This window comes from Trachinotus anak, unplaced genomic scaffold, assembly GCF_046630095.1.
Source record: "Trachinotus anak isolate AG129_WGS33_773 ecotype Australia unplaced genomic scaffold, CSIRO_AGI_Tana_v1 ptg000007l, whole genome shotgun sequence".
NCBI lineage: Eukaryota > Metazoa > Chordata > Actinopteri > Carangiformes > Carangidae > Trachinotus > Trachinotus anak.
In genome coordinates this window covers 17,227,046-17,254,356 of record NW_027273858.1, presented here as the reverse complement: position 1 = coordinate 17,254,356, position 27,311 = coordinate 17,227,046, and the positions used below count along the sequence as shown (strand labels likewise).

Genomic DNA, 27,311 nt, shown 5'->3' with positions numbered 1-27,311 from the left:
GTGTCTCCAGAGTGCTGAGCCTGCTGTCCGACACATGAAGGGGCCGGGGAGGGAGGAGCGCAGGCTGAGCGCAGGCTGAGCTGGACAGCAGAGGTGCTGAAGGCCGCAGGTGCACATGTCACCTGGTGTCAGCGGCAGCGGACTCTAACACACAGGTTTGTAGCTCTGGACATCCCAGCAGCGAGCTCACCCAGTGAACACTTGAAGGGAAAACATCAACAACCTGCACTTGTAAGCTAAACTCTGTCACACAGTTCTCATTTTATACTTTTTTTAAGGTTGCACTTTTACAGGCAGTTAGTTTGCTAACATGTTTAAAGCCGGATAGACAGGACAGGGCGAGTGTTTTATCGGTGTGGGACTTTAGAGGAGGGGGATGTGGCTATTTCCTGGACTCAGCATGCACCAGTGAAAAACCCGATTCGTGGCGAGCTCGAACACCGGTAGAAAGAATTGGTTCGTTCATTTCGGGACCGCACTCGAAAGCACTGCCTGTCTGAGCACCAGTTAACCACAACTGACTCGACCTGAAGGTAGCGAAATTATATCCATCTGTTGATGTTGTTGTTTGTTAGCTAACTGCTTCGTAAGGTTAGAAAATAAGCGCCTTTGTTTCAACTCTTGCCGGTCGTTTTTATTTAGTTCAGCTTAGCTAGCTAACAGCTAAATAAGCCTGTGCATATTAGCTTTAGCCTTGCTAGCAACAGCTTCTTCTCCCGGACAGTTGGCTATCAAACAGCTGGATGCCGGAGCGCTGTGATCAATATACGGTTGTTGTTAAAGCAGATGTGAGACAGATCATCCCGGGGATTTAGTCGCCGTCTGTTATAGGTGTGTGTTGCTCCTGTCTGATAGCTAACGTCGGCTAGCTTGTGTATGAGGCGTTACTCAAGACTGTTAGAACCGTGTTGCAGTTCAATGTCATCGGGTCTAGATAAGCTTTATTAATCGATTATCTATATGTCCCTAATACACATGGCCAACCGAGACCTGTGGAGTAGACTGCATCGATTTTCTTGTCTGTTAACCGGGTCCCATTATGTACAAACTCAGTGTGGTCTTATGAAGTTGCCATGGCTAGTCATCTGATATCAACAATATCCTGTTCAGTGGGTCAGGAGGGTGAAGAATCTGCTTTGCACCTAGCTCAGCTTTCACAAAGATGTATGTCCCTGCAGTGAGAGCCAACGTTAGGATGACACAAGATGACAACTGGGAAAATTGCTGTTTACTTTGTTCAGGGATAACCACAGCAAACCGACTGACTGCAGCAAAGATAAGGCAATGTTACCATCACGATACAACTGACCCTCTTTACTCCAAAGCCTGTTCTCGACTTTACATGGCAGCTTTCTGTTTATGCCCCAACACAGTGGTAAACAAAACAGCAACTTTGTCAAAAGTTAAGACTCACATTTGCATGTTGCCTAGATCTGGCCTGTGCTGCTTTTCAGAGATGTGTGGGCTAGAAATAGAAGGGTCTGTGTTAAATGGTCTTCTGGGGGTTTATTTTTAAGAGCAAACAAAGGTTGGAGGTCAGTGAGAAAGTGAGTCATTGGGATGGAAAAAGCAGGGGTATATAGGGTCTAGCAAGAGGCAGGTTCACTTGTTTTTCATAAGTTGTCGGCTGCTTTCGTAAGTCATAGTCGTAAGTGAATATTAAGCGGTTACAGAATTATGGAATTTTTACTGATATGGTGTTGCCTAAAAGGGATGTATATTTATTGTTTATGATTCTATATTTAAAACTTTTGTAGTGCAGTGGGAGGGCACAGGGATAAGAGTGAACAGCAGGAAATAAGAGTGGTAGGTGTGGGTCTAATCACCTCTTAAAATACTCTCCCAGTTTAGATAATACAGGGGCTTGTGAGCCTGTCAGCGACAGCAGAGCTGAGCAACTCTTGGCCCAAGAGGACAAACAGTTCCCCTTTGTGTTCTCAACGATTGCCCCTCCCTCCCAGTTTGCCCCAGTGGTTTCCTAAGCAAATTGCTACTCCTCTTGTTTTTCGTGATCACAGGTTTGGATGGTGTTGGCTTGATGGGGTCCAAGCGGGCGACAGAGTGATGGTCTAAGGACTGGCAGTCACAGAGGTGCTTGCGCGTGGAATGTTGCGCTGGTCGGTGCACCTAGAAGGAGGGCCGCGGAGAGTCAACCATGCTGCTGTGGCGGTGGGGCACAAGGTGTACTCTTTTGGAGGCTACTGCTCTGGGGAGGACTACGAGACACTCCGTCAGATTGACGTCCATGTGTTCAACACAGGTAGGTTGTCAGTAAATATGTACATCTATGGATGCCATTGGCTCTGGATTTTGTGGAAAGTGTAAGAATTTAGGCATATGAACTCTTACATCAGTCTCTAGTTTTCAGCTTGGTCGTCTTGTCAATGAGTGCGACTGTTATGGACACTTGGTTTTTTATCCCTTTGCAGTTTTATTATCTGAAAAACAACATTAGTAAATAAAAAAAAAAAAAAAAATACAGTTTTCAGGTCTCAAGCACTCTGACACTGAAAAGTGTTTAAATTTTACATTAGGACCACACTGGAACGCCAGTACGTGCAGGATATTTATGTGAATTTAACACTTGTCTACTGAAGGTTTTTTGCTTGTAGTCAAATTATATGTGCCCAGTGTTTTATCTGTAATGAAGCAGGAAAATATTTGTATTTCAAATTAGGAAGTAAGGATAACAGAGTGTTTCAGAGGTTGTTGAACCTTCACCACTATAACAGTAACTCAGTGCAGCTGGCAATTATAACCCCAAACTTTCCATTGCGGTTTGTGAAAATGTCTCTGTTAGTTCTTTTTCCATTGCTATCTCACAAACACAGGTGTTTTCTTTAAATGTGCGGCTGTTACTTTTATAAAACTGTTCCCTTTTCTTTCTTCTAACCCATTTTATAATGTCTATTCCCTCTGTGTTGTCTGCCACCTGCTTAAGGGTTTTACAACTTCCTAAAGTAGCTTGTGCCTACCTGCTATTGCCGTAGCATGAAAAGATCTGTGGAAACAAACCTTGATAAAGATGCCTGTGGCTGATTGAAATGGAAACGGGATCACCTTAGCTATTGTTGTAGTATTTTATCCTGTCACTTGCTTTGTGCTCCTTGTCTTTGATGTCTATTTTACAGCTAGCCCTCCTGTCTTTTAAAGTCCTTTGTTTTTTTTTTTTCCTTTTTCTTTACTTGTCTGTTTTTTTTTTTTAAACACTTTCTGTTTTGAGCCTCTCAAAAAACGTAAAAAACCAAATGACAAATAAGCAGTTTGGATTCATTCAGATGATTGACATTACATCGTGTCTTCCTATACATTGGTTAAAAAACCTGCAGGTATGACAGACAGTTGTAAGAGCTTGGAGAAAGAGTTTCATATTTAAATCTCTTGCACATGTAGCTCCCAATTGTTTCATTAATTAACATCACTGCTTTTAAATTTTTTGATTCTTTTAAGAGTGTATCTTGAGGTTGAAGTTACCGTTGTACTGCATTATTTTATTGTAGTTACATTTATTTTGGCATTTACACAACTATTGTCACAATATTTCTTTCCCCGCATAACTGATTAAATATTTCTTTTTTGATTGTTTTGTACTTCAGTGTCTTTGCGCTGGATGAAGCTGCCTCCAGTGAGAACGGGAGGACATGAGCGTGCCTGTGAAGTGCCGTATATGCGTTATGGCCACACAGCTGTGCTGCTGGATGATATTATCTACCTCTGGGGTGGGCGTAACGACACAGAGGGGGCCTGCAATGTGCTTTATGCCTTTGATGTCAGTAAGTAGACCTGCATCTAAGTCATGCTGTTAAGTGATGGTTTCAGGCTGTATTTCTTTGAGATGCACCTGTGTGATGATCAGGTCATGACAGCAGAAGGGAGAGAAAACTTATGTCAGGGAGTTCTAACACCTGCTTATGTGTGTGATGGCTCTCCATTGCAGATGACGCGAGTGTTATGACAGCACTGTGAAATAAGAGGTTAGGTCCCTCACAAGTGCGCTTAGAGTTAATATAAACCGCTTCTGCTTCACAGACACCCACAGATGGTTCACACCCAAGATTTCGGGGACTGTTCCAGGGGCGAGGGATGGCCACTCAGCCTGCGTCCTGGGGAAGGCAATGTATATATTTGGAGGATATGAGCAGCTGGTGAGTCTTTGTCACTCTTCACTGTGGGGCTTGCTCTCTAAACATTAAAACATGTTTTGATTAATCTCCTCTGCTGTTTTTTAGGCTGACTGCTTCTCCAATGACATCCACAAGCTGGACACCACCACCATGGTTTGGTCGTTGATAAATGCCAGAGTGAGTTGTTAATTCTTCACAAATAAAAAAGAATATTTTAGTTCTTATGTGTACAGATTGAATGTTCAAGTCCAAATCTAACTGGAAACAGAGCACTCACTTAGAGAAACACAAAGATAGAATGGACTGGCAACAAGCTCAGTTACATTCAGAGCACGGTTGGAGATCAACAAACCTTTGGTTATTACTAGGGTTGGCAGTACGTCTGCACAAGCGCCCAGTGGTCAAATTGGCTGGATACAAAGACACTGCAATGTAATGCAGCTCCCTGGTAGGTGGCCAAGTACAAAAAGCCTCACAGTGGATTACATACACTCCCCTTTTTGGAAAGGCCATTTGCGCTTGTATGCAGTCAACCTGCTCATGTGATGAATTCCAGTAAAGTATATTTTAGACATAGACTCCATTCCCTAGGGTGACTTAGGCAGTAGTGGAGGAAGTTGTTCCTCCACTCATTTTAGTTCCTAACGGATAACATTTTGTCATCAAGGAGATTACAGTGTGGTGCTTATAGATTTAGTTGAGCGTGTGACTGAATAATACATTTTTCTGCACGCTCTCAGACTTGCATTCCTTTTGGAAAACAAACATACCTGCCGTGCTTTTACTCAAAACCTGTTTTCTGTAAAGGTGAATTTGTTTTAAATACATTTTGTTTGTTACTGCACAAATTTTCACGAAGACTGGTATTATCTTGTGTAGTGTTTTTTTTTCCTTGGGCACAGTGATTTTAAATATTTACAATTAGTTTTATCAATTTTATTAAGCTGGCATCTTTTTATTTCAACATCTGTCTGAATAGATTTTCTTTTTCTCCCACTGCTCTGTTTATAAAGCCTGTTGAAGAGCCAGCTCTCCTGCATAAGATTTGTGGAAAACAATGGCAGCACATTCTGGAAAGGAAGTCATGTGAAAGGCTTTGTCGTGGCTGTAGGCCAGCTAAATGCAAAGGGAGCAGAAGCATGCTTTTGTTGACTGTAGTTTCATTCAGTGGTAACTGATCACATTAAACTATTCTGTGTGTGTATATATAGTATATTTTATCTATTGTTCACCAGTAACCACAGACAGTATAAGCTGTATTATTATACTGTGCTAGATTTCCACAAAATAATCAATATAATGTCTATATAACATTACATTATTCTTGAAAGGCTTAAAAGAGGTTTTAATTTTGTGTACGCCCAGTCTGGTCCACAAGATGGCACTGTTTACTGTAAGTTTGGTTGCTAAGATGCCTCATCTTTGCCACTGTGAGGATGAGGCTTTATATCTAGGGTTGTGATGAGAATAGAAAGTTTGGAGACATTGAACAGGTTGAAACTAAAACCAGTTTATGAGGTGTATGATTCAAGAATGCAGTAAAAGTCTGTAGGTTACATCCAGCGCCCTTGCTCTCTGTCCTGTTCTGTCTCTCCACTGAAACTTTATGGAGTGTGAAGGTATAACGGTCATCACAGCATCATCTGCTGGTCTTCTTTTCACAGGGCACTCCGGCACGCTGGAGAGACTTCCACTCAGCCACCATCATCGGGACAAAGATGTTTGTGTTTGGAGGGCGGGCCGACCGCTTTGGTCCCTTCCACTCTAACAATGAGATCTATTGCAACAAGATCAAAGTGTTCGACACGGAGACCAACTGCTGGCTGAGTACACCTTCGACACAGCCGTTGCCAGAGGGCCGCAGGAGTCATTCAGCCTGTGAGACAACAAACACACACATAAAAACACTATGATAAACAAATTTGGGTTTATCTCTTCTAAATGAAAATGACTTTTAGTCTGAAGTATTCTCATATATGATAACAGTTTAGCCCATAATGCATTTAGAGATGGTGATCTGAATTACTTTCCCCTGATGAATATGAGATGTGTGTCACAATAAGACTATATGGAGAATAACAAATAACTGAGATAGTGTTTGTTGGGGGGCAGCAGATGTACACATTTCTAAATAAACTCTGGGTGTTGTGAAATTTGTCTTTTTTATTTTTTATCCTCGGGAGGTTAATGATCTGGTGCTTGTCTTAAAACAAACATATGGTTCTCTTAGTTTGAATAGTGGGAAATAATGTTTTTTTTAAGAGGAAGAACTTATGGAAACATTTTCATGTTTCTTATTGTGATGAGTCATTTGTGTACACACTGCAGTCTTTTTCCAGCATGGCCCGTCTCCCTTTTATTGTCAGTCATGATTTGTTTTTTTTGTTTGGGAGAATAAACAATGTTTTTCACTTTAAACATACTTAATACAGGAATGCAGTTTTTCCTACATTATCTGATGAAACATATCCAGCTAATTTAACTGGTCCTCGTGGTTCCATTTAATGTGCTGCAGATGCCATTGATCTTCATGATAATCCATTAAAATTGTTTTTTTTTTTGTTTTGTTTTTCCTTCCTGTTTTTAGTTTCCTACAATGGAGAGCTGTACATATTTGGAGGATACAATGCCCGTCTGGACCGGCACTTCAACGACCTCTGGAAATTCAATCCAGGTGATTCACTACTTATTTATGTCAGACTGGAGGTGTCTTTGCTTAGTGCATAATAATTTTGTTTTTTTGATCTACCTGCGCTGATGTTTACCTCTTAGAGGAAATGCCGCACTGGCAGTGTTAGCTGGCATTGACCCACTTTCCTCCTCACTCCCCTAGATAGAGTCCTGTAGACAATCCCCTCCTCTCTTTTGACACCATTGTCAGGTTTATGGTAGTGGCTGGCGGCTCCCTTTTTGCGTGAAAAACCCCTCTCTGTTTTTGCCACTCACATCCAAAACTGATAGAAGTTATTAAAAATAATTCAGTCACTGGAGTCTATATCTGCTCTTACATTTGCTGCCAGATTGATTCTCAAGTCAGCTGAAGTGTTTTCCTGAAGAAACCTTGTGCTGTTGTTCACAACAAAGTATTGTTATTATAGCTGGTGCAACACACCGAGTATGTATTCATTGTCAGTGAAGTGTGTTACATGATGTTAAAATGTCATGGACCTGATATCTGCTGGTTACCACTTAAGCTTGGTCTTTGCAGTCCACTAGATGGCAGCAGCTCAATTATAGTCCTAATTATCTACTGAGGTCTGAATGCTCTGTTGCTATAGAGATGCTATGATGCTGTTGGCTCTGAGAGCGAGAGGCTACACAATTCATCCTTATATGGAACAACTGAGACAGCTTCAGCTTCGTCACTGATTTGCACTTCAGCAGAGCAGAAGAAAGGATTTGTTTCTATTTCTGAAATGTAAAGTTTTGTGTTCAATTGAAGGTTAAATTTTGATTTCTTGCTTTCGTCACATCTTTTCATCCCCTTATCCCTGTTCCCTTGGCACAATGGGAAGCACTAGTGATTTTCTGTAACTTTAAATGGCTTTGTATTATGAGTTTGTATAGCTGCAAAATTTGTTCTTCCAAAGATCCCTCTGTTGAGCTATTTAAGGCAGATATGTAATCTGAAGTTTTACTGAGAGACTTCCATCTCAAAAGAAATGAGCCAGGTGTGTGTGAGTCAGTTTTTTCCATCATTATGTCTAAATATTGCTATCTCAACTTTATTCTTGTCTTGTGTATACACCCAACAGAAGCCTTTTCCTGGAATAAGGTAGAACCGAAGGGGAAAGGCCCATGCCCACGGAGACGGCAGTGCTGTTGTATGGTTGGAGATCGAATCATCCTTTTTGGAGGAACGAGGTGAGGCACAAAATATTATTACTTGAACTCTAAATTTTCTCTACTCTATAAAACTGGCATATTTTTATGTCTTAGGATTGTATTTTCCCTGTAAGTAAAGATGTTCCCAAATATTTTCTCTTTTGCGTTTCCCTTTGATTACTCTGCTGGCAAAATTCCTCTTTTTTGATTATCTCTTTTATTCCTCATTCATTTTTTAATTAGTATTTTAAAATCATGCCATTAATTATATATTATGTCTGAGCATGAATATCTTCACATATGACAGCAAAACAGTTCATTTGTTCTCGAGCAGTTTTTCCAAATCAGACTCATTCCACTACTCTTATGTTGCACCCTAATTACCCCCTTTACAAATACTGTTTACAGATACATAACCGTGCATATGTACATGCATGCACATGAACATATAAAAATATTACAGTATATTTCAATATGCATATGCACAAACACACACAAATTCTCAGGATGTACTCACATGCATAAATACATGCGTATGTAGAACATTCAAGCCTCACAATTTCAAGGGGGAAAACAATTATAATTTCGATTAGCAATCATAGAGCCCCCGGTCTAATTGTTTCACATTCAAATATCAATTTTTCTCTTAGGAGTGTTTGATAAAAGGTTAAACTGACATCAGTTGATGATAAAACCACCATGTGCCAGTTGAGTCATTGTTCTCTTATACAGAGAGCAGTGCCACACAGCTAAGTGCTGACTATAGTCAGCCCCACTCCCATGTGTCACCAGCTTTCAGCTCCTTAGTTGTGCAAGTCTTGTCTAGAAAATATCCAAAATGTCTCAAAGTCAAAAGTTTGGATGACATTTGTTATATGAAGCATGCTTTAACTTTTTAGACCAAAAATGTGTCATACACTCCATTGGTTTCCATTCATTTCAGTAGGATATGAAACCAACCTGCAAAAATGTGAAACTTGCCAAAGTGTGGTAATCCATCATAATGAGCAGCATGTCTCATTTATTTTTGTCAAAGTCATTGTGTTGTGGTATAACAGTTTAAAAAAAAGGGGACTGTATTGAAAATTCTTGCTTGTCAATGCGTCCAGCTGTTTGCATTTATCATTATTAAAACCTGTTTTAGGCTTCAGGACTGGTGACTCCTGACTAGTGTTACGCCTATAAATCTGTGTGACTTCGTACTTTGTCACAATACCTCTGGCCATGAGAATATTTTTTGCAAGATGCTCCTAATGCAACGCTGCAAATATCTGATTCTGAGAAATAATATAGACACACCCACACACTCCATGCTGTGCAAAAATTAGTTACTGCCACTACTACTGCAGCCACTGTTTTCATTACTACATGTACTACTACTACTGCCACTATTACTACCACTTTTACTACTGCTACTGTCTCTACTGCGTGGGAATTAATGTAACCTGTTTGATTCTTTTTTTTTTATAATCCATCTTCAGTGTAAAGTTTTATTGCAAAAATAACACAATATTTAGTTTCTTATATTTGAGCATTTTGGTTTGCAAAAATGTTTAAAGCATAAATCTGCAGAAAATGCAAGTTTGGCTGGTATTGGAGCTTTTATGTAATTGCACAAGTTAATTAACTTATAAGTGAAGTGTGAATTAATGAGAACTACTTCAGTGCACTTCAATGTCTCCAAACATTAAAACCTTTGGATGAAACATTGGTTTGCAATAAAGAAAGAAAAACTGTCAAATAAGTTCAGAGGTTGCTTAGAGACTGGAAATGTTTCCAAATCCTTTATTTACAAACACTGAAATTCTTCTACTCTTGACACTTTTCATTGTTTGCCGTCATAATCTTTATGGAGCACATGCTCTCAGGACAAACAAACTGTCCTTTCTTTTTAATATGCCACCTGGAGGCTCTGGCTCCTGTAGACAGCAGTCTGTGATGAGTCCCTTGTTGGCTGTAAGACAGTAGTGGATTGCTGGGGGTTCGTAGCTGGTGAGGTGCCACTGGGCTGGTGACGGGCTTGTGATAGGCCAACAGCCAGTGGAGTAATGAGGTAGCTAATGGCTTTAGCATGGTCCAGAGTAGTCCGGGATCTGGGCTACTGTTATCAGCAAGGCTGTGTTATCAGGTAAACCCCACTGGGATAACCTGATAGAGAAGATCGGGAGGCTGTGGATAAGAGTCCCCTCAGCCCCACTACGTCTACAGGACCCCAAGACCTCAAGGCTCCTGGCTGCTGCCGAGTTAGTTTTCTATTGCTCCAGTGGCTGCCACATAGTGGGTAGCAGCACACCCTAATACACAAGTGCAATCTTGATTCATCCATCATGCAACAGCATTATAGTCATTAAATGATGATTATTTTTCAATATATATTATATATTGGAATTTATATAATGATAATTAGGCAAAAATATAATAAGCATTTTGAGGGATATCCTTGGAATGGACGTTAACTTGCTATTTTCCCAGTGCTCACAACACACTCACAGCAGATCGATCTTTAAAGGCCACTTCATAAACAAATTAGTAACTGCAATTGTAGGAGAGAAAATTAACAGTGGCAGTCAAAAGTCAGTAAAGTTGTTATTGATACGGAACTGAGGAAGAGGTAAAAAAAAATGTTAAGAATTGACAAAGAGCTTAAGACGCTGCTTATTTTTGAAGATTGTTATGGCATTGTTTGGTTTCTCGCCAGGATTAGTCCAGGACGGGTTTTAAGGAGTCATGATTTCCTGTTGTGAGCAGATAGGGCAGGGGCTGGAGAAGGGAGTGTCATAGGGGCCACTGGAATGATGGAGGGTGCTGGTTGAGCAGAGGAAGAAATCAAACACCACATGATATCTCCAACTTCCTGTTTAAAAGCGTCAGGGCAGGTCTTTTTTTATTTTCTTCGCTTAGGCCAATTCAACTTTTATACTTTAATGTGAATGTACCCCAAGTATTTTTTTTTTTTTTTTTTTTTTGTTGGGGGATAAAGTTGTTTTGTTTGTTATTTGTGAAGTGGAGGGTTTTGTAGTACAGTGGTTGCTCTGTTGTTTTAAGTCTGGCAAGATGTTGTTTCCTGTTACTGTACAAATTAGAGCATGATCCTTGCAGATCCTAAGCAAGTCGGCCACACAGGTTCTCTTGACCAGCATTCCATGTTTGTTGTTTACATGAGCACACTTAAGCCTCTTACACACAGGAACTCCCATAAGCATGTGCACACACATACTAAGACACAGAAACTCACTCCTTACCACACTCATTTGTTTGCTTTCTATTGGTCTTTATTACAAAAGTTTTCCTATCACGGTTCAGTTGGTGCTTTAACTTCTGTCACGATTTGCAATGATTTAAGATTGGACTGAGCAAGTGTTTTTTCATTACACATTACTAATTTTGGGTGTGAACATTACATCGCAAACCAGCCATTACTTTGTCTCCTTTGTTTATTTTTGCACGACCTAACAACATGAGGGCAGTTAACAGGGCACAAAAGTTATTGGTGTCTGTCTCAGTGTAATTGACGAATGCCTGCACACGCTGTCGTGAATTATTTGCTGGACACCTTGCTTGTGTTTTTTTGTGGGGCTCCTCATTTTGGTAAGTCTGCCAAGGAAATTGTGTTGAAATTTATGGTCCACATCTTGTTTTCCTTGGTTGGTTGTCCTTTCAAATTGATCCAAAACAGAACCCCTCTGTTGATATTTATTCCCAGTTTATGATATTTATCTTACCTGCAGGAATTTGTTCAGGAATAATTTATCACTTTAGCAAAGGACAATAAAACTATTAAGTCCAAGAGGCCTCCGCTTTCAAAGGGGTTACTCTTCAGACTGGATGTAGCACTGAGGTGTTACACATTTGTAAAACAAACATCAACAACGCAATAAAGGCTCCAATGAATAAAAAGACACTGGTGTTAATAAAACAGAATATTAAGAGTATAACTCTCAAAGTGTTCAGTGTTAGAATATGATTGAACTCAGAACCTTGATGTTTGCATTGAATTTCTGTATTTAGGTGCAGGATTAAGTGCAGGATATCCTTAGTTTTGTGAGTATGTTTTTTGGTACACACTCGCACTTCTTTGAGGGCAAGTCAGCAGTGTGTGAATGACAGGCATGGCATTAGTGGCAGTCTATAGAGTGCCACTTACGTCAGTGTAAACAGGCCTGCTGAGCTGCAGAAAGGCGCGAAATTCTGCCCCATCTCTGATTTATGACCTAAAAGGGCATTCTTTCTCACAGAGTGCAATGTGATATACCCTCAGTGCCTCTGCTACACTCATTTACTGAGACTTGCTCACTGCCCCACGAAGGACGACCCGTGCATGACTAACTCCACCTGCACTGACCTTCTCCCACACACACACACACACACACACACACACACACACACACACATAAGCAATGACCAGCGTTTGCTAATGTCTTTTTCTCACCTTCCGAGGAACTGAACACAGCTAAAGTTGAGATGCACGTGAAGACAGTGCCACAGAGATTACTGATCTCCTGCTGAGCCTATGTTGTCATAGTTGGCATTCACCACTCTGTGTATAATTGTGTACAATAAGATCAGGGCATGCTAAATCGGGAAGCATTTTGAGGTTGGGAACAGGGCATCCGATGAGGGGCAGGATGTGAACAAGGACATGACAGATTGGCATGCTGGGAGCAGACAGCTTGGAATCTGCAAAGGGAAATCTGGCACTGGCCCTTGAACTACTTGGACATGACAATGTGTATTCCATCGTTGCATTTAGTGAATATATTCTTACCATGGCAGGTATTTATACCACTCTGAAGACTGTAATTATTGATTTAAATCAACTCTTTGTTTTCAAATGTTAGTCTGGAGCCTTTTTCACATATGAATAGCAGTTGAATGTCTGGAGAATCAGGTCTTGACATTGTCCAGAGTTGCCACTTCACATTTGCAGCACACAACCACACATTTTCCATGTGAGACACATTCTCATCTACTGGAAATATTCCCTTTATTTTAGGCGATGGGTGGCGCCTGGGTAGAGTTTGCAGCAAAAATCATAGAAACGTCATCAACACGCCCACTCACTCGCTGTGAGCTCTCAGGACAACCACCAGCTCAGTTCACACAAAGGCCCAGGTTGACATTACACAGACTTTGTACTCAGCAGCTGGCAGAGTACAGTCAGGTTAATGTCCAGTTCAAGTGATTTGAACATTTGCATTCACGCATACAAAGTAAAGTCTAGAAAAGTTAAGGGTTGCAGTGCATGTGTGAAAGCAGCTTGTGAATTAAGGTTTGCTTTTTGGTCTTTGGTAAATGTTAAGATATAAAGAATCCTCCTTGTCTGTAGAATATAGATTCTGTGCTTCTTTTAATCCTACAGCACCTTCATGTGGATTGCTGATGATGAGAGTTGTTCAAAGGGGTTTTAATTTCTCCTCCCTGTGAGCAGCAGGGACCAGTGGCTGTCAGCTCGGCTCTAACAAAGCCAATCCATGAAGGAGTCTCTTTGATATCATCCCTATGCTTATGCAGCCCTAGGTAAGGTCTCTGACCTTATGTAATCCAGTGATATAAGAGACAGAGTTATTATCAGCAATCATATGAACTCAGACTTACTAATGTGCATCACCTGCAGATGTAGACATGTTGAATTCACTGCTCGCGGACAAAGAAAGTAATAGCTGCTGTAGTTTTAATACTTGTGTCACCTGCAGACAGTGAGCTGCAGCCTTTTCTTTTTATGGTGGCTCTTTGCTTATTGTCTCTCTTGAGGTTTCACATGAAATAATACAAAAGGAGCACATTGTGTCACACTCACATCCAGTGGATAAGAGCTGGAACAATTAGTCCATTACGAGTGACAGCTACTTTGATAATCGTTTAAATGTTGGAGTCATTTTTCTGAAGCAAAAACAGCAAAAATTTCCAACTTCTCACTCTCAAGAAATTTAAATGTTTCACCTTGCACTCTCAGAACTTGTTTTCCACAGATTTTTGCTGTTTTCTATACCAAACAATTAATAATTTAACAAAGAAAATAATCTATAGATCAATCAATAATGAATATAAATGGTGGTTGCAGACCTTCTGCAGATATTGATTATCCTGATTTTGTAAATATGTTAAATGTTTAATGACCTTTCTAAACATCTCTGAGAGGCCCACACTCGGTCTCATTCCATCATCTTCTTTTTTCCAGTATACTGTGCCATTTGTGTGTGTTTGTATGTGTCTGGATGTGTTGACATGACTTAATGACTCACAGCTCCTCTTGTCGAGCTGACGTCAGTGTTGCACATACACACGCACATGCTTACTCTGCTCTGCCAGCCTTACTGTGTGTGCTCCATTTGGCAGTATGCAGAGCTACTTGGTACATTTAGTGAAGATGGAAAGCATGCTGACGCCATTCCTAACATTAGAAGCAGAAGCATTTATGCTCATTATCCTGATTTAGCACAGAATGCTGAATATAAGATTAGATATGGTTTGTTTATAAGATTCAGTCTATTTTAGTTTGAATGTAAAATTTAAACAGTTGTCCTGCTATCGTTGAATATTCAGGAAGGGAGAGTGTGTGACTGCTATGCACTCTGAACCAGAGGAAGACCACATACCAGGTAATCTCACTGGTAGCCAAAACATCCCAGCGCAGAACCTCTCGTTTAATCCACCAAAATCTCACCATGATATTTAATCTGTGTGGAATTTAACTGCCCATTTCAAAACAGCAAGTTGTTGAGCTGGAGAACTGCTGCAGAGTCCAGGGATTTTTGTTTAGTAGATCAGGAAGGTCAAAAGCCTGGTGCCTTGATATCACCCACAAGACCATTTTGCACCTTATCAATGGCTGAAAGGGCTGCTACTATGATAGCCCAGCTGGTGAAAGTGCAACTTGTTATCACTGTTGAACCTGACAGTTCAAATGTTAGACTAAACACAACATGGGACAAAGGCAGAACTAACTTTAAGACATTTTATTATTGTGTAGGTATTACGTGAAAACGCTTCTATTTAGATTTTAGTTTATTGTTGAATGTAAATATCAACCCTTTCTTAAGCACTTACTGCAGCCCATAATATCTTAACATCTGCCACAGCGGAACATGGCTCCGTGGAAACATGCCTATCAACACACCATAGATTCTGATACCACACACATGTTGTCGTTTGGCCTTCAGTGTCAAAGGGTAGGCTGCAGAAGTTTCCTTTATTAATTGTCTGCGTGTGTGTGTGTGTTTCGTGTGCCTGAGATAAAACCTGTCAAACAGTGGAGGTGACCCCAGCAGGATATGGGGCATCCCGCACGTGGCGGCACAAGACCTTGGAGCAGCACAGCAACACAGTGATTTACTCTTCAAAGACAAGCTCATGATAGTATTTCATCTGCATCTTAACCCTCCTTAACCCACTAACAGGCTGTATACATTAGAGTGTCATAGGGTTGGGTGTTACACAGCGGCTCAAATAAACAGCCTTCATAGGTGACGCTTTGTGATGCTATTGTCCATTTAAATTGACATGTCTAAATAGCATTAGTTTAACTTTTGATTTACTACTGTCATCACAACCAAAACACCTCCTGGTAGTTCTAGCCCCCCTCTGCAGAACAACACCAGCTTATGTGGACAAGTAAAAACTGAAAATAAAACATTTAACAGAATATGTGGCTATTTGTTTATAATCATGAAGTCACGTTTAAACAACACTGCCTGGCAGTAAAATAGACTTTTCAGAAACGATGCAGTGCTTTTGTTCATGAAAGAGAATAATCTGACTAACATGAGAGGAAACACTTGCAGCAACAGTAAAAAAGCAGGATATGAAGAGATGATCACTTGGCCTGCAAACGGAGCGAGTGTATTAATGAGCTGGTCTGATAGCAGGCATGAACCATACCCGTGTACTGAAACTATGGTCTGTAGCTACTGATGTTCATCAGTATTTCCTACTGTGAGTCTTTCCTGGGGGCTGACCTTGAGTCCTGGTCTTATAAGCTGCAGGTGAAGATTTGGGCTATAGAGGATTTTTCCAGAATGAATCTGCCAGCTATAGAGGAGTGTTTGGCAACCCCCCGAGACCTTCCTCGGTATATTAACCAGCTGTGTTCAAGGCCCTGAAATGCTATTAATGTCCTCCTTCTCAGTTTTATGAGTAGCTAAGTTGATAACATCCTCTCCTGCTAAGATTTATAGGACCAGTTTTCCTCTCCAATACCATAACCAAGTCCAAATACGTTTTGTCCACAGGGGTTGCAATCTGAGAGTCATGCTTCGTTAGCGGCTGGCATCTCCTCTGACTAATCTGAAGTCAGGCGTCTCTTTCAGGGAGTCAGTTGTACTTTGTATCTCACCCTCTGCATGGGGCTTAGGTCTGGGCAGCTACAGGTCTTAATCCACTGTCCAGCCACTGCCCAGGAGGGGGCACAGATATCTTGGTAAGATGAGGTGAGACAGCAGAGATTAAGCCAAAAGAAATGGACGAGAACCTATCGATCTGTGATAACTAAGTCTGTTGGATTTGCTTAAGAAAGTTAAGCTCCAAACCACTGCCAACACTCTCAGGACTCTTAGTGGTCCAAATAACCCCTTGCCTCAGAACCTTGCTTTGTCATTCAGTAAAAATGTTTTTTTGCGTTGAGGGCAAAAGGATTGACGTTGTTACCAAGTAACAGTGGCTACTTGGAGTAAATTGCTTGACATTTTTTGCAATTGCTTGGCTGCATACAGTCAGCTAAAACTCTGGGAAGCAAAATCAATGCTCTCTTAAAGGGAGAGATGTTTTCCACCTATCCAAGAGTCTTGCCTCAGTGCAGCCATAATCTTATGTTCTTTAGATTTTTATTTTTACTATGCTCTCCCTTTCTGTGTCTCATATGCCTACATCTATCTAGTCTTGCTTCATGTGTTTCATTCTGCATTAATGGAGAAGTAGAAGTTCTAGAAGTTTTTAGGTTTGTTGTACTATCGCTACCTGTTCCCAGCAGGTTCCCAATGTTTTCACTCTATTACCAAAGTGGCTCTGAAATAATTTGATGCACGTCTGGCCCTCCTGATAAGGCGCTCTGAAGGAAGTTGTAGTACGTGATGAGTTCCTGTGAGCTGGATGGTTCTGAAGGACCAAAGTTCAATAGGAAGTGGAGAAAGGAAAAGGATGCAGATCATATCACTCACAAGAATGAGGATATGGCCAATGAAGCTGCTGAAAACAGGCTTAGAAAACAGACTTGAAAAGCAGATGTGTCACTGTCTGAGTTTCTTCCAACTCTGCCTTTTTTCTCGTCACTTTATTTACGTTGTTGCTGTTTCTGAAAGTCATTAGCAAAATTTGTGGGCAATTAAATTCCTGGACTCTTCAGAGAGTCTCAAGCGTTCTCAGGATCTGTGGTGCTCCCTCATTAGTTTTAGGACAGTAGTTCAGCTCTGTCCTTTCTGTTTTGAGACATCGGTGTGGAAGATAATGAGGTGGAGCAGGCAGTGCATTGCTAGAAAGGACTGGCAATTGGGTGATTAGACACCCTCACTGAGTGTTGTTTGAAATAGCAACCAGTGTTGTTTTAGTGGGGGAGCAGCACCACTCAGGCCTCATTCAGACTGGGAACCATTGCTGCTGTAGGGGGAGGAGCGCTTTCACACAGAGTGATACTTTGCTGATCGAGTAACAAAGTGAGCCAACAAACACAAGGACGCGGCATAAAGTCGCACACTGTGACTTTCCCACTTCCAACCACTCACACCTCGTCTATAGCCCCTTTTAAACAGACATTCCATTATATTGCCGTTATGAAGATCCTTGCTTGTTTACACTGAACCAAACAAAGTGTGTGCTTTTAGATTGCATGCTGGCGTTCGAGAATCAGAGTCATGACGTACACAACAGCGTGTGCGTCTGTCCCACCATGCCGGCCCTCCATTGACACAGACGTCAGTCTGACTCTGTGACTACCTCTGCTTCTGGCTTAAAGGCAGAACAACAATGCCCAGTGATCATACCTTTTATTGAGAACTGTAAGGTGGAATAAAGGCACAACATTCCCGCTTGAACAGGCTGTGTAAAAGGGGCTTGTCAGATGCCCCCCCCCCCCTCGTTTCTTCCCCTGCCTCTATGATCCTCTTCAGCCTCTTCCTTTTTGCGGTGACCAATAAAGCATTACCATTGCCTAATGTCCTGCCGAATTTCACACCCAGGCTGTCATTATCCGAGAGCGCGTGAGAAAGCCTTGTTCCATGGGATGCAATCTTCACCTCTCTTGTTGTCCCTGTGCAAGCATCCTCTTATCTGCACCCTTTCACACGTCAGCATCCAAGGCCTATACCCTTTCTCCATGTGAGCTTGCATGGTAGTTGACAGCTACTGCTGTGTATGCTTTCGATAGAGATGCTACCTTTCATTACCTCAGTAATGTAGACAGACTGTTGATGTTAGTGTCTTTTCTTCCCATACAATATATAATGTAGCTATGTGGATTTATTCCTTTTCATAAAAAATATCATATTCATTCAGCTGAATTTGTGGCTGGAAGTCAATAAGAACTAGAGCCAGTGGTGACAGACACATTGTGAAAGCAAAAACTAGAGGCTGTGGTGGGCCACAGATGCTTAATGACGGCCCGGCTGCATCCAGCAGCCGACGGTTGGCTTGGTGTATAAGGACACTTCAGTCTTCAGTCTATGTCCTCTTGACAGGGTTTGATGCCACCGTGAAAGTCAATGACCAGAGTTTAAATAGTTTTAATATGATGCGTTTGTAATTGTTTTAATAAATAACCTTGATTACCGTCCTTTAGTTCTCAAATAAGTTGCATTTGTAGCAATCAGTCAAGTTCAGGAGTAGGATTTTTTTTTTTTTTATATGGATTTTATGACCCCATTAGTTTGAATTAAAAACTACAATTTTAATCACTGCAGCAATGTTACAGTCAGGAATGAACTGTAGGTCCAGGAGTAGACAGTCTGATGATGACAGGGGGTGGGGAGGGGGGCTCTTGGTTGATTGCGGGTATTCTGATAAAGGCTCATGCTGTAAGCCCGGGTGGACCACCTCCTGGGGGGTTGGAGGGGGAGCATAATGACTTCCCCAGCTGGCCCCCTGGGACGACTGCGCTCGTGCTCTGCACCTCTCCTGGCCGCTTTAAGCCACCACAGTGTTTGTTTAGGGAAGATTAGCAACGTAAAACCCTTACAACATCCTGAACACGCAGCAAAAGGGAGATGCGATGGAGAGGACAGCGGGAAAGAGGAATAGAGATTGATGGGTGGAGGAGAGGAGGAGAGAGTATATTGTATTCAGCAAGAGGATGGTTAGGGGCAAGAATGAAAAATGGAAGAGACTGAAGAAATTGGGAAATAAAAAGTGTAATTTGAAGCAATTCTAAACAAGTAGCTTCTGCCAGATCACTTCAACAGTGCTCTGGTGGTGTCTTTGGTTGGACACAAGCCAGTCAGTGGCCTGTCCATGCGTAGCAGAAAGCCTATTGTGAAGCTGCTGTTAAGAACCAATACCTCAGTTATTCTATATCATCGATATTCATAGATACTAAACTGCGGTGAAGGCACCTGCGTGTTTGAAACTGTTCTCTGGTGTAAAACTGTACAGTGCATTTTTATCTTCTAATCTGATCAGGTTTCTTTGTGCACCGTTGTTATGGATACAAAGCAATTTACTGCCTTGTGGGAATAAATCTCCCTTATAATATTAGTTCAACCCTCCACCTGTATCTCATTACTTTCAGTTGTGTTATTATACACTATCCATCCAAGTGACCAAGTTTTGCATTTTAATTATTCATTAATTGATAGAAAGATAGTGACTGAAGAAAGTTGTGATATGGCTTTCTAAGATGTGGTGCACCAGGTGTGTCACAGGTGTGTGTGCTTAGCTGTGGCAGGAAACAGATGTGCAGTGATATCAACGGCTGCACAGGTCTGGGAGACTATCAGCACGGACCAGCCTGCTGTCTCACTGCAGTGCTCGACTTCCTGTGGGCTTAAATCATGCCCACCTCTGATAAGGAGAGCGTTGTGAGAGCAGTGCAGCTCTTTTTGAGAACAATCTGTGACTCCCTGATTATGAACCTTTATGATTAAAGAAAGATGGCGAGAGGGGGGATGAGAAGGTTGGGATTAGGGAGCCTGTTGGTAACTAATTGTTGGGAATTCTGTGAATGACGTGAGGGAAGAAACAATGAAGTTCACACCCATTAAACAGTTGAGCCACAAATGTGGCCTTAGCAGGACAGACAGGAGATTTAAGAAGCGAGGAACTTCCTGTTATCCTTATAGATAGGTTTGAAGCTTCAACCATTTTTAAGCTGATGTTTTTTTGTTGACAGTTCTAATATTATAAAATCATTCTTTGTTCTCTTTACAGTCCCTGTCCAGAGCAAGGAATGGGGGATGAATTTAACCTCATGGATCATTCAGACCTGTATATCCTAGACTTCAGTAAGTATCCCTGTCATTACCCTCCAGTTGCATAAGTCCACCCCAGTATTTTCAACCACTTTGCCTGGTTAAATAAGATATCTGGCAGTCTCCTCAGTAAATTTTATAGTAGCAGTACCCTCCTGACAGCACTGCTTCATTTCTCACCTGGTCTAGTAAGCCTGGCCTTGGCCCTGCTTTGTGTTATCACATGGCGCACTTCCGTCTCTTGGACTACCAAATATAGCCATATCCTGCCTGCACTGGGGTAGCCTGTAATGCTGTCAGGTCACAGTTAGGGTTTGTGTAGGTGGGCTTACACCGGGACACAGGGACCGTATGGGACTGGCAGTACCCACTGGCGTCCCCTGTGGCATACGCCTCCACGTGCCAGTCGCATGTGTCCTCTCACTGTTTATCACTGACCATATGGTGGAGCAACCATGACGGTGATTGGAATTGAGAGGAAGTTTTTAATTTGTATTAGAAAGGAGGTTTATAATAAGATGATTGTGCACTGAGTTAGCATCATCATGTTCTGCATGTCTCATGTGAATTCTGTTGTTTTTCTGCAGCATGATTTAAACAGAACGTGGTGATTTTTACACCATGGAGAGCAGATCGAACCCCTTTCATCTACAGATTCTTAGATCTGACCTGCCTGACTCAATTTTGAATTCCCACAGCTGAAATGGATATTCTTAGCCTGAGTATGATTAGTGTCTGTGATCAGTGTCTGACTCATTACACTTTCTTTTCTTTTCAGACCCTAATTTGAAGACGTTATGCAAAATAGCTGTTATTCAGTACAGTCTGGAGCAGTCAGGACTCCCACATGATATCAGGTTAGACAAGCTTCCCCTTCACAAACATTAGTGCTGTTTTGTCATAGAACTGACATATTGTTGTTCATGCAGTTTGTATTATGCTTGTCATTGTTGCCACCACTATGTCTCTGTGAATAATGAGGCTGTTTTTCAATGAGGCAAATTATGACTCATTATCCTTCATTGAACCAGTGCAAGTTTTACTTGCGCTTTTTTCTGACTTTATTTTAACATGCAAAATGTGTATGTAATTATATAATCTAACAACTAACAGCATAAAAAAACAACAATCACTGTGAAACATTAGCTTAGACTATATGATGCTTTCAGTTACAATTTGCACAAAAGGTGCTGCACTGACATTTATAAGAAAATAGACAAAAACAGGAAGGAACAGCTATTTATTTGTAGTATGGAAGTGCTATAGGTCAACAAATATAGATGAAATATAGCAATCTGTAAATGGTGTGAAGCAAGATGATACATATGAAGTCACAATCTTAAAAGAATAAAGATTCAAGTTCTCTCCAAACTTCAGCAGATCCATTTCATAGCCACACAAACCAACACAGGTATGTCTTTGAACTCTTCTGAATGTTTTAGAAGCTGCCAAAACTGCAAATGTCAAAGGTATAACTTCTTTGCCAGCACATTCCAGCTGACAACAACTTTTGTTAGTTTACAGTATGTGGATATAAAGTAGCTACCAGCCAAACACTGGCCAAGTGAGGATCACTGAGGACGATCCACATTCGGCTCTTGTTGAGTTAATTGTGTGTCATTGGAAAAAATATTTACCTCTTTACACACACCTCTACTTCTTTGGGCTTTAAAATGCTGTGATATTGTTTAAAATGCCTCCTCCTCTACCACATGTTATTTGTCTTATAGAAAATGCTGGCAATTCTGCAGTCTTTACACAGCACATACACTCTTATATTTTCTCAGAGCATGATCATGAAACTGGAGATCTTGGTCCTTAGGACTGAAATATGAATTGATACAGCCAAAAAAAACAGTCAAATAATACTGGATAAATCAAAAGCACTGCTTCTTAGGTAGTAGGTGGGGAAAAAAACTGTTGCTTAAATAAATTAGTGTGTTAGATTAATAATACATAATTTCCCTCTCTCAGTGATAAGTTTGGAAATTATTTTTACACAGTTTTTTTTCTTTTTTTTGAGAGGGACGAAAAAGTAAAAGAACACCTCTTTGACGTGTTGCGATGTTGTAATCACAGGGTTGGGAGGTTGTAATAAGTGCGTTAAAGTTGTTAAAACACATAAAGGCAAAATATGTGTCTAAAAATTTTCAGTAACTACTGTGTTGTCAACTTCCTTTACTCAGCTGCATATTAAGGTGAAATGTTTAAACTGGTGTTTTTAAATTGGCAGGTTCATGTTCATGGAAATCTATGAATATTTCCCTCTAATGTAGAGCAAAAATTTTTTCTTCAGAGGGACTGTATTCACACAAGTTTAAAACCGTTTCTCAAATATCCCTAATGAAGAGATTTTGTCAAGCTGATGTTGCTCATTAGAGAAGTGTGTCTTAAATGGAGGGGTTGGACTGAAGTGTTTTTTTTTTTTTTTTTCCATTTGGAACTCGATACTAATTACTCCTCTTAGCCTCTCATTTCTCTCGCACCGTCACTGCCACCTTGCACGCTCCCCATTTTAGCGTTTGCAGTTGTGTTTCTAACCCTTAGAGGGTTTTCCATGGGGTCACAAGGCTCCTTTGCCCCCTCACTGGCATCTCCAGCTCCAATGCCAATCTCCCCTCTTAAACACACACGCGTGCAACAAAAAAAGAAAACGAACAAAGCAATTGAGAGGGAGTGAGTGTGAAACCAGAGCCAGTGATAACAATCTGGAGCTCAACCTCTGACCTGTCATCAGGTCAGCACTAGACCCTGTTGTCAGCCCCTGCTCCTGGTTCTCGTGTTACAGCAGGGCCTCCTCTCGTCCTTGTGCACATCGTAGCCCTTCACTCGGATGAGTGGATGAGGGGGAGCACAGAGTGAGAGCAAATGTCACACAATTGCATGATTGTCATTACATTAGATTTTTAGCATCTTGGATATTTCAAACCATAGAAATGTGTTTTTGATCAGTCAGAAAAAAAGGTATTAAAAACATCACTATATATTCAACAGCAATTCAACATTTGTGACTACAATGTGTTATTGGAGTATACTGGAGCCTCCAGTCTTCCTGGAGATAAAAGAATTTGGTCGCTAATTCTTCCTCTTGTTCACTCCAGGTGGGAATTGGCAGCCATGACCACCAACAGCAACATCAGCAGGCCCATCTTCTCCTCCCATGGCTGATGCTGCTGAATGTGAAGCAGAACCACAGCTGTTTCAGGACACTGGGCTTTTATCTTTCTAATCAAGTGAGCTCTGAGGGACTGTTTTTGTAGAGTTTGGATCTGTATTGGATTTATTTTCCACTCTCCTCAAGTGAAAACTCATTACTGACCAAAACATCCTGCCTGTGACTTCCTTGGACACCATGAGCTTTCTCATGTTTATGGATATTTTAACCCTTGAAGACAGTGGTTATGTGAGACAGACATCATTGACACCTGTTCACCTTTTTCTCTCCTTACTAGCGTCTCTAGAAATTCAATCAGCCTATGATAATCATAGACTTCAAATCTTAAGCACAGGAAGAGTCAAGAACTTCAGCCAAATGTCTTGAGAGCTAACCTCTGCGTTGAGGATGTCCTCCTGATGTTACACTCAACAGATCTCCCCGAAGAAACAAACGTGAACCTTCAGTTTTTATATACAAAGAAGCCCCTTTACACAGCCTGTTCAAGGCAGGAATGTTGCGCCCTCATTTCACTTTGCTGTTGTGTATAGAAGGTATGAACACAGAATAGGGGGGATTGTTGTTCTGCCTTTGAGCCAGCAATGGAGGTAGTTACAGAGCCGCATCAACATCTGTGGAAAGAGGAGAGCCGGCCTGACGGGACAGACGCCAATGCTGTTGACTTACATGTCACTCCTCTGATTCAGGAGCGCCGGCATGCTATCTGAAATCACACACGAGGGCGGCATTATGTCGACTTTGTTTGGTTCAGCGTAAACAAACATAATGAGGTGTCTTCTTAACTGCGGTGTAGCGGGATCTCTGTAAAAGGGGTGAGAGTCTGAGGTGGTCATGAGTTTGTAAATGTTGCAATTTTAAGTTGGTCCTTAAACCATGTAAAACTACCGTGTCCATTTGCTGCAAATTAAGTTATTATTCACAGTATACACAGAAGGCAAACTTTACTGTTTTGGTGTTAAATGCAAGGAGACAGAATATTTGCTACCACAATGTTGGGGTACAGCACTTCTGAGAGGTTCTGTTCAACCAGTTTTTAATGCTTAGCTTTTCCCCCTACTTCATCGTAACTTGGCTGGCACCACACTGCTCTTAAAGTGTCTCCAAGGTGACTTGCAGGGCGGCTGAGGTGAACTGTCTGCCTTGTAAAATAATCAAGTCCATCTACCTCCCTCAGTAGCATTGAGTCTTTAATGAGACTTCCCACACATGAGACATCTACTTTACCCCCAGAAAAAAAAGCCTTTTCACTGGGAAGTTTGCAGTTGTGGTTGTCTGTTGAATTCTTCCAAGAAATGTCAGTGTCACTGGAAGAGTGCAACTCATCTGCCACTACCCTCCACCCCCCCCATCCTTCACCCCTGGAGTTTGTTTTTCAGTGCCAAATGTGGAGGGGGATCATGATGCAGATATATACTGTGTATGTGTATAAGCACCTGGTCCCGTCTACACATGCAGTAATCCCAGCCCACCTGCTTCAGTTTGCCTGTTGTTGTCGGGGAGCTCATCACTAATATGCATAATGTAGTCGTTCCTCTTATAGACAATCTGGCAGGGTTCAGAGACTCTCCTCGTGACCTGCGTCTTCAGAGTACGGTGAAAAACCAGGAATGTGTGCACGTGTGTTTGTGTACAACCGCGAGCAAAGCTACACCTGAGCAGATGTTGTAAATGCATAAGGGCTTTTATTAGATTACACACTCACCACACAGCTTGAAAATTATTTGGAATAGCTCAAATTGGGGATTTTTATTCAAGTTGTGTTTTTATTTTATAATTAAATCATTACAAATTTAGAACAAAACTTTGAAAATGGGTTTGGTGGTGGTCTTTTTTTAAGCTTTTATCTCTATCCACTTTAATTAAAGGATAAGGTTGATGATATTCTATTCTATTCTTTTTAACACTTGTTACTCAAATGGGAGTAAACAGAACTTGTTTGGGGACTATTTTCAGTCACTGATTTGGTGCACTCTATCTAGGATTAACTAATTTCTTAATTGCTACGAAGAAACATGTCACCCAGTGCAACTCTGAGACTCATTTATTTATTTTTAATAGTTTTTGTATAACATTTGAAGTCTTTACGGGGTGAGTTCTATCAGGCTGTGGATTCACAGACCAACCTTGTTATATCAGTCAGTCGTCTTTGCTGACAATAAGAAAATATAGAATATCACCAGACTTATCCTTTGAATCTTATAAATAAGATGAATAAGTAACATGGCATGGTGTTGAAATTAAGGATGGATAGACAGGCAAAAGAGATGTTACTAACACTGCCTAGTTATTTTAACATTTCATCATGGATGTTAGTTGTATCTGGTCCTGAACAGTAGAAAGTCCTAAACTTTACTAAACTTTGCAAAACTAAGATGTGAATAGGAACTGTGTTACCACACACTTGTGAGCTGCATCAGTGCTCTTCAGTCCTGGTCTTTGGGACAGAGTTTGCTGTGGTCTTTGGTCCTGACAGATGATTACATTTAGTCTGTATCAGTCAGTCCCTGATTGGCTTGTTAGAATGAAACCAGGCAGGGTTCTGAGTCTCAAACATCAGGACTGAATAACACTGACCTACATCAAAAATGTTTACAAATCTATGTATTTCATGTAAAGCAGTGTAAAAACAATCTTAAATGCAGGTTGAAGTCGCCAGATAACTGCACTAAAGCCAAATGTGGCATGTCAGGCCTTACAGACAGGAGACATGTTGATGCTGCTTTTTGCCTAAGTACTCCAGAGTTTGAGACATTTGCCTGCCCAAACCAAGTCTGAGTTTTCTTTACAGACCGGTGGTGCCAATGTGACTCAGCGAGTCTTATGCCCTCTGCACTGCACATGCACATGGACATATCACACACTTGAAATTCCTCAGTACCCTAGTTACTTGGACTATACAGCAGGTAATGCAGTGAAACCACAGGGAAGCTAACCGTGTGTCCACACACAGAAAAATACAACTTCTGGTGAACAAATTAAACTGTTTATGTGACACCAAATGGCCGTCGGCAAAACTGATATGTTTATTTCTTTTTTTCTAATGTGTGGTGTGGGAGTCATTTTTATTTCAGGATTTTGGTCTTTTCTTGTTGCTTGAAGATTATGGGTGATGGTATATCAAGTCAAGACCTTTTCAGGAATATGATATGAAGTAAATATTAAGGAAATGACAATGTAGACACTATGGTAAAAAATAAAATACCTGCACAAACAAATTTCCTCAGTGATGGTCACTCACTTACCTCCAGTAAGGCAATGCTTATGACAAGTGTCAGTGATTTTGCCTAAATATATTGGCATTACATTTTTAATGGCAGTGATGTAAAAACCCCACTAACACATTTTCTGAGGCTCCTCTGCTACTTCTCATTTAACTTTGTGAGAAGGCTTTAGCAAGTAGTTGATCACGTCGCAGGGTGACTTTTGCTTTACCAAAATAGGTGCATCATTAGATTCTAGCGTACATTCATGATGAAGTTATTCAGTGTGAAATGTAATTATTTGCCAAGCAGAAGTATGAGTCACCATGCCAAGAAGTGTATAGGGCTTACCATATGTTGTTGAATAATTCATAATCAACAAAGAATGCTTAGAAAAAACCAGAACAAAGTATGGAGTGTATTTTGATTCATTTACAACTGTGCAGGCTCCTTATGCTTATTGTTTTTGTTTTATATTTGACACATTTTTAGAGGGGATTCTATCTGTCAAGGTTGGTCAGGACTTCCTGTGCAATATGCTTTATAAATGTATCAATAATAAAAAGACAATTTGAGTTGTTACACAGCTGGATCCATT

General features: G+C 41.0%; 1 protein-coding gene across 3 annotated transcripts; it reads left to right on the top strand.

Moving 5' to 3' along the window:
• klhdc3 (kelch domain containing 3) lies at window positions 1-27,305 on the top strand. 3 transcript variants are annotated; one of them, XM_071481091.1, is made up of 11 exons: window positions 1-155; window positions 2,019-2,260; window positions 3,597-3,773; window positions 4,030-4,145; window positions 4,230-4,301; window positions 5,789-6,002; window positions 6,712-6,798; window positions 7,880-7,988; window positions 20,298-20,371; window positions 21,117-21,195; window positions 23,440-27,305. In XM_071481091.1, exons 2-11 carry the CDS (start codon window positions 2,107-2,109, stop codon window positions 23,504-23,506), a joined length of 1,149 nt encoding a protein of 382 aa, XP_071337192.1. In that variant the 5' UTR covers window positions 1-155; window positions 2,019-2,106; the 3' UTR covers window positions 23,507-27,305. The 3 variants fall into 3 exon arrangements, with proteins under 3 accessions (XP_071337192.1, XP_071337191.1, XP_071337190.1); XM_071481090.1 differs by having other exon boundaries at window positions 81-231; XM_071481089.1 differs by lacking the exon at window positions 1-155 and adding an exon at window positions 328-533.
• The last annotated feature ends 6 nt before the right edge of the window (window positions 27,306-27,311 follow it).

What these genes read in the sequence shown, in the direction of transcription:
- klhdc3 (XM_071481091.1), top strand. Translation starts at nt 2,107, where the DNA reads ATGTTGCGCTGGTCGGTGCACCTAGAAGGAGGGCCGCGGAGAGTCAAC. An exon ending in CGTCCATGTGTTCAACACAG is followed by an intron (nt 2,261 to 3,596) that starts GTAGGTTGTCAG and finishes TTTGTACTTCAG; the next exon opens with TGTCTTTGCGCTGGATGAAG. An exon ending in GCTTTATGCCTTTGATGTCA is followed by an intron (nt 3,774 to 4,029) that starts GTAAGTAGACCT and finishes TCTGCTTCACAG; the next exon opens with ACACCCACAGATGGTTCACA.